Source organism: Neodiprion lecontei, chromosome 6 (assembly GCF_021901455.1).
Source record: "Neodiprion lecontei isolate iyNeoLeco1 chromosome 6, iyNeoLeco1.1, whole genome shotgun sequence".
Lineage (NCBI taxonomy): Eukaryota > Metazoa > Arthropoda > Insecta > Hymenoptera > Diprionidae > Neodiprion > Neodiprion lecontei.
The window spans coordinates 29,160,620-29,173,281 of NC_060265.1; the positions used below are offsets into that span (position 1 = coordinate 29,160,620).

A 12,662-nucleotide genomic window follows, 5' to 3' on the forward strand; every position below is an offset into this window, starting at 1 on the left:
ATCGGAACGTGAACACACGCGGATCCAAACACACAGCTTTGAGGATTCGACGAAGAAAGTGGATCCTGATTAGCAAAGTGGCGTCGCAGGGAGAGCGGAACAATTCGGTAACCTCGAGTCATCCTCCATCTCCTTGAGGATAACGTCGTAGCTGCGTGGGTGTTTTCGGCACCGAGAAGTCGCGCGACTTGACCAAGTAATCGATTCGGAGCCGAGCGGGCACGGAGCGAATGGTTAAATTAAATCAAGAGCTAGCCTGCAACGGCGGCGGTTCGGATCAGAAAAATGAACAAAAAAAGTACCGGCGACAATAATCACCCGATCAATTTACATAAGCTCTATCTTTAACACAAGCGGGCGCAACAACCGCGCGCATTCGATTAACCCATTTTGATCTTAGGAATATTTTTTACCCTGTTCAGCCGGGACAGGAATGCGGGTATAAAGTAACGCAAAGCAAGGAACATTGACACGAGGAAGAAAGAATTCCAAAGCGTAGCTGCTTGTATATCCGCATTCGGTATGTATAGTGAATTTTTTTTATTTCACTCATGTTCCACCTGCATCACGAGATACGCGGAGCGCGTGGGTAAATATTTTTTAAAACCAGGCGTAATATTAATATAACGTATCAAGGCACGCATAAGGTAATATATGAATATCCATAAAAAATAAATAATAAAATAAATCGAATAAACGATCGGCGCAAATACGTGTGGACACATCGGGACGCGGCCATATCCAAGTTATAGGCGTGCACGCGGTGGTGCGCGGGTAAGCTAATTAAATACGTTAATTAAAAGACCCGAGAAGCATCGGTTTACGCGTTTGCCTTGCGGGTTTTAGAGTGTCGCGTATACACGCGCGGGTTCAAGGATATCTAGAATATTATGTGGCGCCTAGCTTAACCTCTGACTCTTTTTATCGAGTAAACCAATCCGAACCCATCAAGGATGCAGTTAATTATTATGCCTTATACACCGACGGCCGATGAGAGTGTGACCACGAAGCGGCGTCGTCGCCTCGAGGCACCGTGAAAGATTCGAACAGAACGAACCCGCAGCTGGAAACGTGAATCACAGTTTCGTTTCGGAAGTTGGCGACATTCCTTTCTCACCTCCGATCATCGCCATGAACGGCTAAAGCAATCAGGTATAATATAGCAGCAACGACTGCGGATCCTTTAAATCCGCCTTCTTACCGTACTTCTGTCAAGTTCGCCACCACACTCGGAGACAAGTTGTTTAAACTCTTCTTTTCGTACCTACTTATACTCCTCTGGACTCGTGGAGATATTATCGAGACTATAAACGCCGATTGGATATACGTACCGAGGGATTCCCCGGCAGTCGATGGGTTCTGCATAGTTTGACGACGTCGTTCCCGATAGTAACGACTCTGAGATTGTTACTACTCGCGTTCCATACCGCTTTTTCACCGTCGTCCCTCTCTCATTCCCATAACTCATCATTTACCCGCTCGTAGATAAGCGCTACGGCTGTATAACCGGCAATTAAAGATAGTCAGCCACACGCCAATCGGTTATTATACCTTGTATACTCAATTCTTGCACTTTGATGCAGCTCTGACGCGTTACAAGATATGGTATAAAACCAGACAATTTTGCACAATTCAGATAATCATTCAAGCTAAATTACTATTTTAATTCTTTCCTCATCAGCCTGTCCGGTCAAAGATTAAAAAAAGTTTGATGTTGAGCGGCTGAAAAATAAAACTCGTTTCTCAAAATTCTAATCGACCATCACATAAATTTCGGCTCGAATTCCGCACCCGACAAATTAAGGTTCCGGTTTACTCGAGATTGAGGATAACAGCTAATTGAGAATTTCGATGCGATGACTGGTCATCGCCCTGCACACCATAAGTCTGATACGATGAAATATGGTAAAGTGCCGAGCGTCAATGATTTGAGGGATGTTTGACAGGCCTTGGCATTCAAGGCATACAGGATGTATGATCGTAATTACGAACGTTCAGAGAGGACGTCTTATTAGTAGTTGGCCGAGTTGCCCTCTAGGCCCTAGTTGCCCTACTCTCCCCCGAGCCGGCCATCGGCTTTCACCTCTCTGAGATGCCGATCGCCTAACGGGGCGCACCGAAAATCTGCAATTACGATATATTCCATAGTGTCGATATACCGAGAAGAAGAAGAAAAATGTTGGAAACCCGAGACGAGGTTGCACGGCCCCGGTAGCGTCGTCGATGCGGCGTGTGTAAAGTGGGTTCGGTTACCGGGAGATGATAAATTTTAATTTATAATCATTATTAAACCGATCGGGTAGGAGGCTCGGCGTTCGCGTTACGTCCAATCTTAAATTCAGTTAAAAAGTATGAGAAGAAAATTATAAAATAAGCACGTTTAAAAGAAAAAAAGAGAAAAAATCGCTTCTCAAGGCAGCGCTGCAGCCCGAATGCACCAAATGAAGACCGTACACAAGACATACTCCAGAAGAAGAAGGAGGCTCCAGGACGGACCCGCGAGAGATAAGAGAGCGAGAGAGACAGTGAGAGGAAGAGGCGGAAAAAAAGTAAGGGGGGCAGGAGGAGCGGGAATATGCACGAGACCTCGTTATACGCACTCTACGGTAACGAAAATGCGATAGTGACATTGAGAGGCCAGTAAATAGCCGTGATTTAACCTCTGTATCACGGGCAAGCCTTCTTCCCGCGCTGCACGATTATGAGCAAAGACAGAGGGAACTCGCGCGCCCGTTGAAAATGGTCAATTCGCACCGGTACCATCTTGGACAACGACGCAAGGCGACGGTTCAGGCTTCGGTAAATCATCGGACGTTTATTGCAGTTAATTACCCGAGCCGGCAGTCTGCAGCGGGCCTGTTTTGCATCCGCGAAGGAAGGCGCGCATGCCCGGCGCCGTTTCTGGACTCGGGGTTAACGCGGTCCCGCCTCATCCTCCGTCTCCTCCGAGCTCATTCTCTTTCCCGCAGGCGAGCGAGGGAGAGGAGGATGAGGAGGAGGATAAAAGCAAAAAAAAAAAGCCAAAAGAGAAAGGAGAGAAGAGCCACCAATGTGCGGTGTGCGGCATAGCATGGGCGTTCCGGCAAATCGAATGTCAACTTGAATACATGCGTGCGATCGTTCAAGTCGGCGCGGTTTGACTTCGGCTTCGATGTGCCTCAAGTTAACTATCGCGCCTTAACTACTCTCTCCTTCCTCCCTGCCTCACTTTTTTTTTTTTTTTTCTCACTCTGCGTATTATCGTACACAAGTCGACTCGTACCCAAGCCACGCGATATAATGCTACCTGGAGTGTCGGGTGTCCGCGTTGTATACCAGTCAACGAGCCCGCCACCTACCTAGCTACCAATTTCTTCCTTCCCTCAGGCCCGCTGCCCACGAGGATGAGCTTTTTTTGCTACGGCGCCTCGGCGTTTCGCTTCTTCAGAAGCTCCATCGCTTGTGGCAACCGCTTTCTTACGCATCGATACCCGCTAAGCCTGAAGAGAATGTGGACAAAATTTCCACATTCGTAAACCGCGTCCAACCGCGACCGGGTCAGCGTTTCTACCGATTGTGATATCAAATTGTGGCGGGTGTTGGACCAGCTCAGTTTTCAATCAACACCGTAAGCCACAAAGAAGATATGGATATTCATTATTTCCTTTCGACTGCAAATTGTGTCAAATTTTATCCCGAAAAATGTGCTAATAGTATGAAACCGAATTGATATTCCGGGTGTCAGTCTTAGGTATTGAGCAAATTGATGCTGAATATTTTCGCTCTTGAATAGCTGAATAACACCGACTTATCCAGTCTGCAGTTTTTCATCATTGCGTTACACTGGTGCATTGGTTGGAATTTACGTAAGTAATTGACGACTTGGAAAAAACAGTCGTACTGAGTGCAAAAAAGATGATAACCAAAATATGGTTCGGTACATGCACGGTATACATATATACAGACATACCGAAGATTCGAAGTTCGTTTTTTCGTTATTTGTAATAACATGCGGTGTGAGAAATGTAGTAGCCAACTTACCTCTTGACAAGCTCGATAGGTGGAATCAGTCTTCCGGGAACCATGATTTTTAAATACTTTAGACCAGCATCGGTGACCTCCTGTAATAAGAATAATAATAAAATATACACATGGGGTTATTAGCGTTGAAATTTACGTGTATTACGTTACTCCTCGTTATAAATACACGCGGCTGCAGTTGGAGTGTGTGGAACGCTGCAGGCATTCAGCCAGGCGACGAGATGAGGGAAGGAAAGGCGGGAAGAGGGGGAGAGGAGGAGGAGGAGGAGGCCTGAGAACGCGCAAGGATAAGATTATACGAGGTACGTGAGCCGGCGAGTAAGTTTGGTAGAGACGCACACACGCGTCGGTTGCCGTAGGAGGGAAGAGGGAACGCGCGTAGAACATGTAGGACGGCACCTACGAATCAATCATTAGCCGATAATCCGTATCGGGCAATATATAGCCACCAATCTATCTGTACCATATATCGAACGCGAAGAGCGGGCGAGCCAGCGACTGGTTGTCTGCTATCCGGGTTGGCCAACCACGCCGCTAATTACCAGGGCTAATTATTACACAACCTTTGTTAATTATGAATAATTATAAGCGGGCGTTGTGCCGTGACGACGACTCGAGGAGGCCCGGGTATCTCGTACGTTGTTCGAGAGGATCCTGCGGCTGAAGCTGCTGCCAAGCCGTGAACGCCGCGGCGGCTCAATTTCTTTGAGACACTCTCTCAGCTCTCGGGTACCTTAAAAGCAACAGATCCTGGCTCCGTCCGAAATGGTCGTTGAACAAGAAGAAGGAGAAGAAGAAGGAGGAGGTGGCCGGACTCTCGAACAGAGACATCTCCCCCTTAGCTGCCGCGCAAGAACGCGTATAATATGCATATGCATATCCGTATGCATATGCATGAGGCCGAGGCCCCCACTACGCGTTATTATCTAACGGAAAACAGGTTCTCATTACGCTCTTTCCACCTAATCGACAACGTTGCACCTGATCCGTACCCCCGGCGATGTTGCCTCTCTACTCACCGCTGTAGCAATGCTCGACCATAACCAATGACTCGTGTCTCCGTAAACCTGTAAATTCATTTTTTGAGAAGAGGAAAGACGATTCATCGGCTTCGCTAATTCCATGACCCCAGTTTCGATCGATTTCGATATCTTTGGTATCTTTGTACCGGAAGAATCTGAGCGAAATGTCGCGGGTGATCACAAATGAAAGCCACTGTCGTAAGTCTCGAGATTCCACCCTTTTCTTCCCCGCCGGCGTTCTTGTCTCGGCGCGGGTTATATTAAACCAATTATATCCGGCCGATAGGTAGACGTGACAGTGACAGCAGCGATAGGTGAGCATATATATGTATAATACCACCTTCACCCGAACTCGTTGTTGAGGAGCCACGATGATAAGAGGCGGGGTTCGCCCCTTCTTGGAGGAAATTTTTATAAACAAAAAAAGAAAGGAACGAAAACTCTCCCTCTCTCCAACTCTGGAACTGCAGCGGTGTGACCGATCACGCAACGATATCCCTCTTTCCTATCTTCTTCGTTGCTGCCTTGCCAGAGCTGGTAAGGCGTAAGGCAGGGTACATATTCTGGGTTTCTTCTTCAACCCCTTAGGCGAAGAATTAGACCCGATGACGAGGCGTTTTTGTACGCCTAATACATCCCACCGCCCTGATCACGCAGGGATCAACATTTGTCATAACATCGCTAAGGGTCTCTATGAATATCCACTTGACCGGTTGATTTCATACAAGCTTATAATACCAATACGGAGAGACCTAATAGGTCGCTTTCAGACAGCGATGAAAAGAAATTTCGTAAATATTTTTCTGTAGCTAAGAAGTGGCCTAATTTCGAAGGGATAGATTCACCGAGAGACAACGCGTGGACCACTATCTTTTTCTTCTTCTTCCTCTGCTTCTTCTTCTTCTTGCGGGTGAGATGTCTCGACGCCAAGTAACTTTATTAAGACAGCAAAGCACACTAGCCTTGATACCATCTCTTCACGGTTCATTATAAGGCCCTTTGTTTTAGTGAATGAGTCTTCTCCTCGGCCGGCTCTCTCTAGCTCCCCTTTTTTGTGTTCAGTGTTTTCGGGCGGATCACGATGACAGATCAACGGGCACCGGCGTGGGGATGAAGGATTCATTAAGTAATCTACTCCAATTAGGCGGGGGTGTGACACCAAGGAATTTGTACATTAATTATTCATGATCATATAAGCTTATTGATACTTTTATCTTATACCGCCCAACGATCAGACCAGAACAAACGATCGAACGAACGAACGCACGATCGAACGAACGAAACACGAATTACTATAAAGAACTCCCGCAAAGCGATGCAATTGCGAAATGCGCACGTGGCGGAACGGCAGTAATTAACATGCCATTTGTCTACAATTAACGGTCTTGCAGGCGAAAGGCCAAGTCGTATGGATATTTCGTGAACGAGTTGTAATTTTATTTATTCCCTTTTCTTCTCTTTATAATCCTCGAATAAAATTGAACCTGTTACCGAACCGATCGACCGTGTAATAAAATTTCTCCCAAATACCAGTCCGAATTTATTATACGCGTGCCGGTCATTGGACTTTACGTAAAAAAACACACACGAAAATAGAAAGAAGAAGTAAACCAAAAAAAAAAAAAAGGTCCAACTTTGGTGGACTAGAAATCTCACTTTCCTTACAAGATAAGCTTACGTTTTTTGTTGAACCTGTTAAGAGCGAGAGAAAGAGAGGAGCGGGCGGTGCGTTGAGAAAAAAAAAGAGGTGTAAGAAAACCGACTGAAGCCAAGCTTATTAATATAATTGATCGGTCTTCCGTTCTGACAGGTCTGACCTAGAAAACCCAGAGTTGTAGTCACTTGCTCGAATGGCTCTTAGGCCGTTCCGTAAGACCGCGAACAAGTGTTTCTTGGGGCCGTATAGGACGAGCTACGGGGCAAGAGAGATAGCGCAGCTATTCCAAAAATCTAATAACAAGTTGATTAGCCCTTGGGTCGTTCCGATCCCGACCACAATAAGCTCCTTGTCTCCGCGAGTCTGCAGCAGACGGGAAGTTGAGGACGAAGAGTAGAAAATACGGAGATAAGATTCTTCTCCTCCGATATCTCTGGTGCGCATCTGGGAATGCAGCCTGCTGCAGGGCGGTTGACACCGATCGCGCATTGACGTTGCGCTACGAGTATTTATATAATGTAATAAATAAAACTGTTGACTGAATTCGATCGTCGAGGAACGAGCGAAGATAGATCGATGGTTCGATCGATTGATCGATTTCAGGCCTTGTAGGATAGCAGATATAGCCGAAGCTATTGCTCTGCCTACCGCCATATTACGGGAGCAATCGGGTTATCTTGAGAGCGATTATGGTAGACGACGCGAGACAGCGATCGATCGACCGATCGTGCCCGATCACGTTGGTTCCGTGTAACCAACAACTTGCACAAGACGCTTCACGTGTTCCTTGGCGGATCGGAGTATAAGGCGTGGCGGTCCCGCTTCCCGGTTACCCGACAAATCATTGACAAATTTACTCACCCTTTGATCGTAGTAACGGTGGGTGTTGGTCAGGTCTATGACGTACTTCACCTTCGGCATCGCTTCCAGCAACATTTTCAGCGTGAATCTGAAACCGAAAACGCTCAACGATTATAGACGTTTTTTTCTTCGTCTCTTTTATCGCACGAGCGTTATAAGAGCCTCGTGTCAACGGGTCGGGTCGAAATATCAGTCACGAGAGGTACGGCGGCTGAGGACGCTATGACTCGATGACGTATGTCTGACCGGAGGTTGGAAAGGGCGGGGGTGTCGGTCGAAATAGTTCCTCAGCCCCCACGATATATCAAATCGCCGGGCGGATGAGAGAAAGAAGAAGGAACAGGGTAAACGCGTCAGGCAGGCAGACAGGGAGGAAGGCACGCGCATACCGAACCCCGTGGAGCAGCCCCTTTGTCTTAACGAACCACCCCATAAATAAACACCCGCTGTCCCTGACCTATTAAAAATGATAATAAAATGAAAAGAATACATCGAAAAAAAAAAAAAAAAAAAAAATACGAATACAAAATAAAAATCGGATATTATACATAGTAGACAAAATTTATCGCAAGGCTAATCGATTTAAAATTCACTAACGAACCGCTAATGTGATATTCAGGATTTATGTTGCAGCCCCGTCAGCTGACGTTATACTACTATTTAATCATCGGAAAATATAGGCTAGCTAATTTCACATATAGACATATATCTTGTGCGCCCGACTGCATAGGGTTCAGAAGAAAATAATGTCCGTCGATTTTTTCCTCGAAAACACGGAGGCCCACTCCGAGAATTAATATGGTTTATAATCAGAAAATTTTTGGGCCAGACGCAGACCGGACTTTATCATTTCCGACCCGTTAGATGGTTGGAAAATTAGTTGGATCTAACACAATTTCACCTCGGGTGTAATTGGGTCAGCTGTATAACTAAGAAGATACAAGAGTTGTTGAGTTATAAGGATACTGTCGGCAGGACGACAGGTGTTAAGGACGGTAATCGAGGAAGGGGAGGAAGGCCCACAACTCAAAGTAATCGCTGGGGTAAATAATTTGAAAATTATTAATTAATGATCGTCGCCGAGTTTAACGAAGCTAAGAGAGAAGAAACATTGCAAACTCACCGCTGATCTGGCTCCAGATTGTTGCTCACCGTCTGAAACAGAGAATAAGAAAAAGATGTTGAAGAAAAATAAAAAAGGGATATATTATATATATATACACATAGATGAAAGAAGAGAAAAGGGAAAAAGAAGTGACAGCTAATGAGAGCTAATGAAATCGTGCTCGAAATAATTAATAACCCGGTATCCCATAACCCCGACTGGATTAACATGTTCCTTAGGCAACACGGAGAGGAAGGCTCCATCATTTACGGAGTTGGCACTAAGACATAATCCGTGCATGCACAGGTATAGAGCCAGGAGCGCGGTAAACCTCTGCGTAAGAATACACCCGGGGCCCTCATCTGAAACGCGCGTCATTGCCTACAAGTTTATATAATTAATCGCGCCAACCTGTCGTGAACGGCGGGCGCGGGGCCGCGGGACGAGATGATAATTAATCACGCGAAAGGCCGAGATGCCGGGGAAACCCCCTGCGGGGGATAGGAGCTAAAGATCGGGAGGAGTTGGAAGTAGAAGAAGGTGGAAGAAGATAGAGCCGAAATTTTCGCTCTCTAACAAACGCGAGCTTGTATACATAGATACCTGATATCGACAGAATCTGCATACGGAATGATTAGTTGCATAATTACCTGAGAATATTGTCGGCGAATGAATGAACGGATGAATACATATCTATTCGCGCCCGGGTGACTAATAGGCCCGTAACTCGCCTAACCGAAAGCCGCGCCTTCGGGCCATCGTTTATTTATTTGTTTCCATATGTATTTAGACACTGGCGACAAGCCGTAGAACTGAGAACGGTATTTATTTTCCTATTCCATTATTGTCTCGATGTATAACGCACGATTTCGAGATGAAAGAGATACATTCTTTCCAGTGACCCCGCCATGGAGCCCATCTCGACGATGTGTTTTTCAATTTCAACACCTACCTGAACCCGCCTGAAGATAAAGATCGACGTTCGGTATTCTCGAATAAGCGAAAAGCGAATTAGCGCCGGGTTCTGCGAACGGGAAGTTGGGTCGACTGATCAAGGTGCAAAGACCGACTCGGTGTAAAAGTAGATACTGGAGAATTAATAGAGGAGGACGGGAGTAACCACGCCGCGATGCAGGGCTTGCCTAAGCTGCCTCTCCTGGGAAGGAGAAGTCCAAGTCGGCGTTACACGCGAGGAATGCGCGTTATTAATTACACCGTAAAACTTTCATTCGAATATCATCATCATATGGGTGGGCTAAAAATAATTACAGGTTACAGGGGCAGGGGGGGGAGGCATTGCGATTGGTTGGGCGTGTAGATATCGAGGTGAGAGAATATCTCGTGCAGCTGAGATGCACCGAGTCTCATTCGGCTCTCGGTCAAGTTTCGTCGCATTGATCCTCCGACTTTGTAATGAGACCCTTTTCTCGCGGCTGTGAGAACACGCGTTCTTCACCGAATCCTACACTTATATGTGCGTCGTCCAGGAGTTTCGCCATAGACACCGAATCCCAGGATTGGAAAAATCGGACCTCGGGTTCGAAAGAACTTGAAATTGTGTCTGAAGATGCGTTAAGAGAAGGCGACTTATAAGGCGGCCATACGTTATCCGTATGTACGCAATAGAATGAAAACCAGAGGGCAGCTCGTAAATCTCGCCCAAGTTGAACGGTTCAATTTTTTTCAAGTATAAATAAATTCAAAGTGCTCGTGTTATAAAGGGTATAGGTGGTGTACGCACGATGATGCGTTTCGGTTAGAGACGATTGAAACTGCAGTTGTACAAGTCCCCCTGGTATCCTTTGTAGGAAAGAACGAAGGACGAGATAATGCGTACGATGTATGTATAATTTGTAGCCAGCGACAAGGATCGATCGGTGCATGCGAATGATGGAAATAAATGGCGGAGGGTATAGCGGCTCCCCTCTCGTAAATGTTCGCGTCCCGTTGTCGGCGTTCTATAAATACGTATTTACATGCGCTGCAGAATGTTACACCGTTCGCCGGGGCGGTCCGAGGAACACGCTGACACAGTTCTCCAGGAGTCGCATGACCCGGGACCCTCTCGACCCGGCAGCGGCAGCCTCGTCCGAGGTAAGAAGGCGTATCGCGCGATATCGGGCACGGGGATCAATTTGTCCGACTGAGCGCATGCATAGCTGTGGACATTGCTGGAAATATTGTTACGCCAGAGTTATGACCCCCTGCCTGCCAAGAGTCACGACGTCGCTTCCAGCGCGCTGGAGTCTCTTAAAAATCCATGTGCACCCGGATAATGTCCGAGAGGATTTCAACGTTGCCAACTATCCCGGGAGTCTCAAAGGGTACAACCTTGAGATACCAGCCTGATGTAGTCGAAACGGTTTGAAGATTACTGCGTGACTTTCGATCAGAGAAAAATACACTGGCAGGTTTAATGCTTCATTGTCAGATGAGAAAATTATACTCTCTTCCCGAAAATTGAGTTCAGTTGTGGTCAAGGTCACAGATTTCCTGATCAAGAGTTGAGGCTGAAACGCGATTGTTGATAAATTGAAACCGTTTTCCGATGTTTTTCACCGACCTCGACCATGTTTTTGCTGAATGAAGCAGCACAGCACGTTAGCGGTGAACACAAGTCGTGTTGGATCTACTGCGTGGGTGCAGGTGGGAATCCTTGACCCTATGCGAAGTGCGTCGCTAGTGAATATGAAGAGTCCTTCCACTACAGCCGAGTGACCGGCGATATTCGCGGGCAGTATTTGCTTTCGAAGGCATCCGCAGAGAAGAGTCGACTCGAGCCTTCGCCCCGTTGAGAAGGTACGAGCCGCGGCCCGGAGATTTACAGCTTTCTCGGGGTAAGAAGGACTATTATGCTCCTCGCGAATCTTGAAACGGTGCCTGGGCATATGTGGAAGATGAGTCGAAGAGCCCACCTGCAAGATTTACTCCTCTCGTCCGACGTGCAGTCCTGCAGGCAACGTACTTCTCCTGTTGAACGAGGCGGCGAGTCACGCGCGTTGATTCTACTATTCAATTTCACGATCCTTAGCCTAAAATATGACCGTACCTAAATCAGGATTATCGACCGTCGAGAAGTGCATTGTACACGGCGTGCGGCACACGGCCTCAGCGGCGCCTCCGTCAGGAGTACGGATCGTATGAAGTAGAGAGAGTCTCTCCGGTCCGCAGTCTTCTTCGCCCCAAAGGAGAACCAAACAAGATTCTCTCGTTTCCAACATTTCGTCTACTGTGGTTTAACGCTCGTCATATTTTCCATCCTATTCTTCTTGATCGTCCGTCATCATGGTTAGATAAAAAACAAATCGCTAAACACTCCAGTATCCTACGTCGAAAAATTCTTTGGTAGTATCTTAAAAAGAATACTTTCCAAGGTGTACCTGATGATGTACGTGTGTCCTTTAAACCGGACTGTTACAGGGACGCAAATAATGTTCACCTGGACGTAAACGATCTGTCGAAATATTTTTACTGCCGAGCATTTCCTGGATTTTTCGAGTGGTGAGTAGTGCCGGTCTTGCCGGTCTTGCCGGTCTTGCCGGAGCCAAACTGAGGCGATTCGAGGCCAAGGATCGAGCAGCTTCGACATCGCGCGTATACAAATTTGGCCGGTGGATGTCGCGAGGTGACATTAAATCATGGTCCCATGTCCGCTTCTCGGTTGTCCGGAGGTAAAACGAGACTTGGCGGGCATCGTATAATACGATGCATTCGAGAGTCCTGGTTCTCCACTTATCCGCCTGCACGAAGCGACGGCTCCGAACTTCCCGGTTTCACACGGCGGTCACTAAAACTGATCGCTCGTCGCGGATGCCGAAATTCACCGGCTCTGCTCTCCCACGTTAAAAATTCCCGATCGTCCCCTCGGCCAACGAAGGTCGACCCGGGTGCAGGGAATGGTGAAAGAAAACCGTCGCGTTTGGGAAGCTGACTTTTGCTCGCGAGATCGCGAGGCCTTCGCTGCGACGTGGGCGCCGCCGAACGGTGGCCAGAATAT

General features: G+C 47.1%; 1 protein-coding gene across 1 annotated transcript in view; it reads right to left on the reverse strand.

Moving 5' to 3' along the window:
* The window catches only part of LOC107224475 (histidine-rich glycoprotein), a 48,637-nt gene that overhangs the window by 15,779 nt on the left and 20,196 nt on the right, over positions 1-12,662 (reverse strand). The window contains exons 3-5 of the mRNA XM_015664541.2: positions 8,684-8,715; positions 7,561-7,648; positions 4,021-4,100 (exon numbers count right to left, since the gene is read on the reverse strand). Of these exons, the coding sequence (XP_015520027.1) occupies positions 4,021-4,100; positions 7,561-7,648; positions 8,684-8,715 (200 nt within the window). The remainder of the gene's footprint in view (positions 1-4,020; positions 4,101-7,560; positions 7,649-8,683; positions 8,716-12,662) is intronic.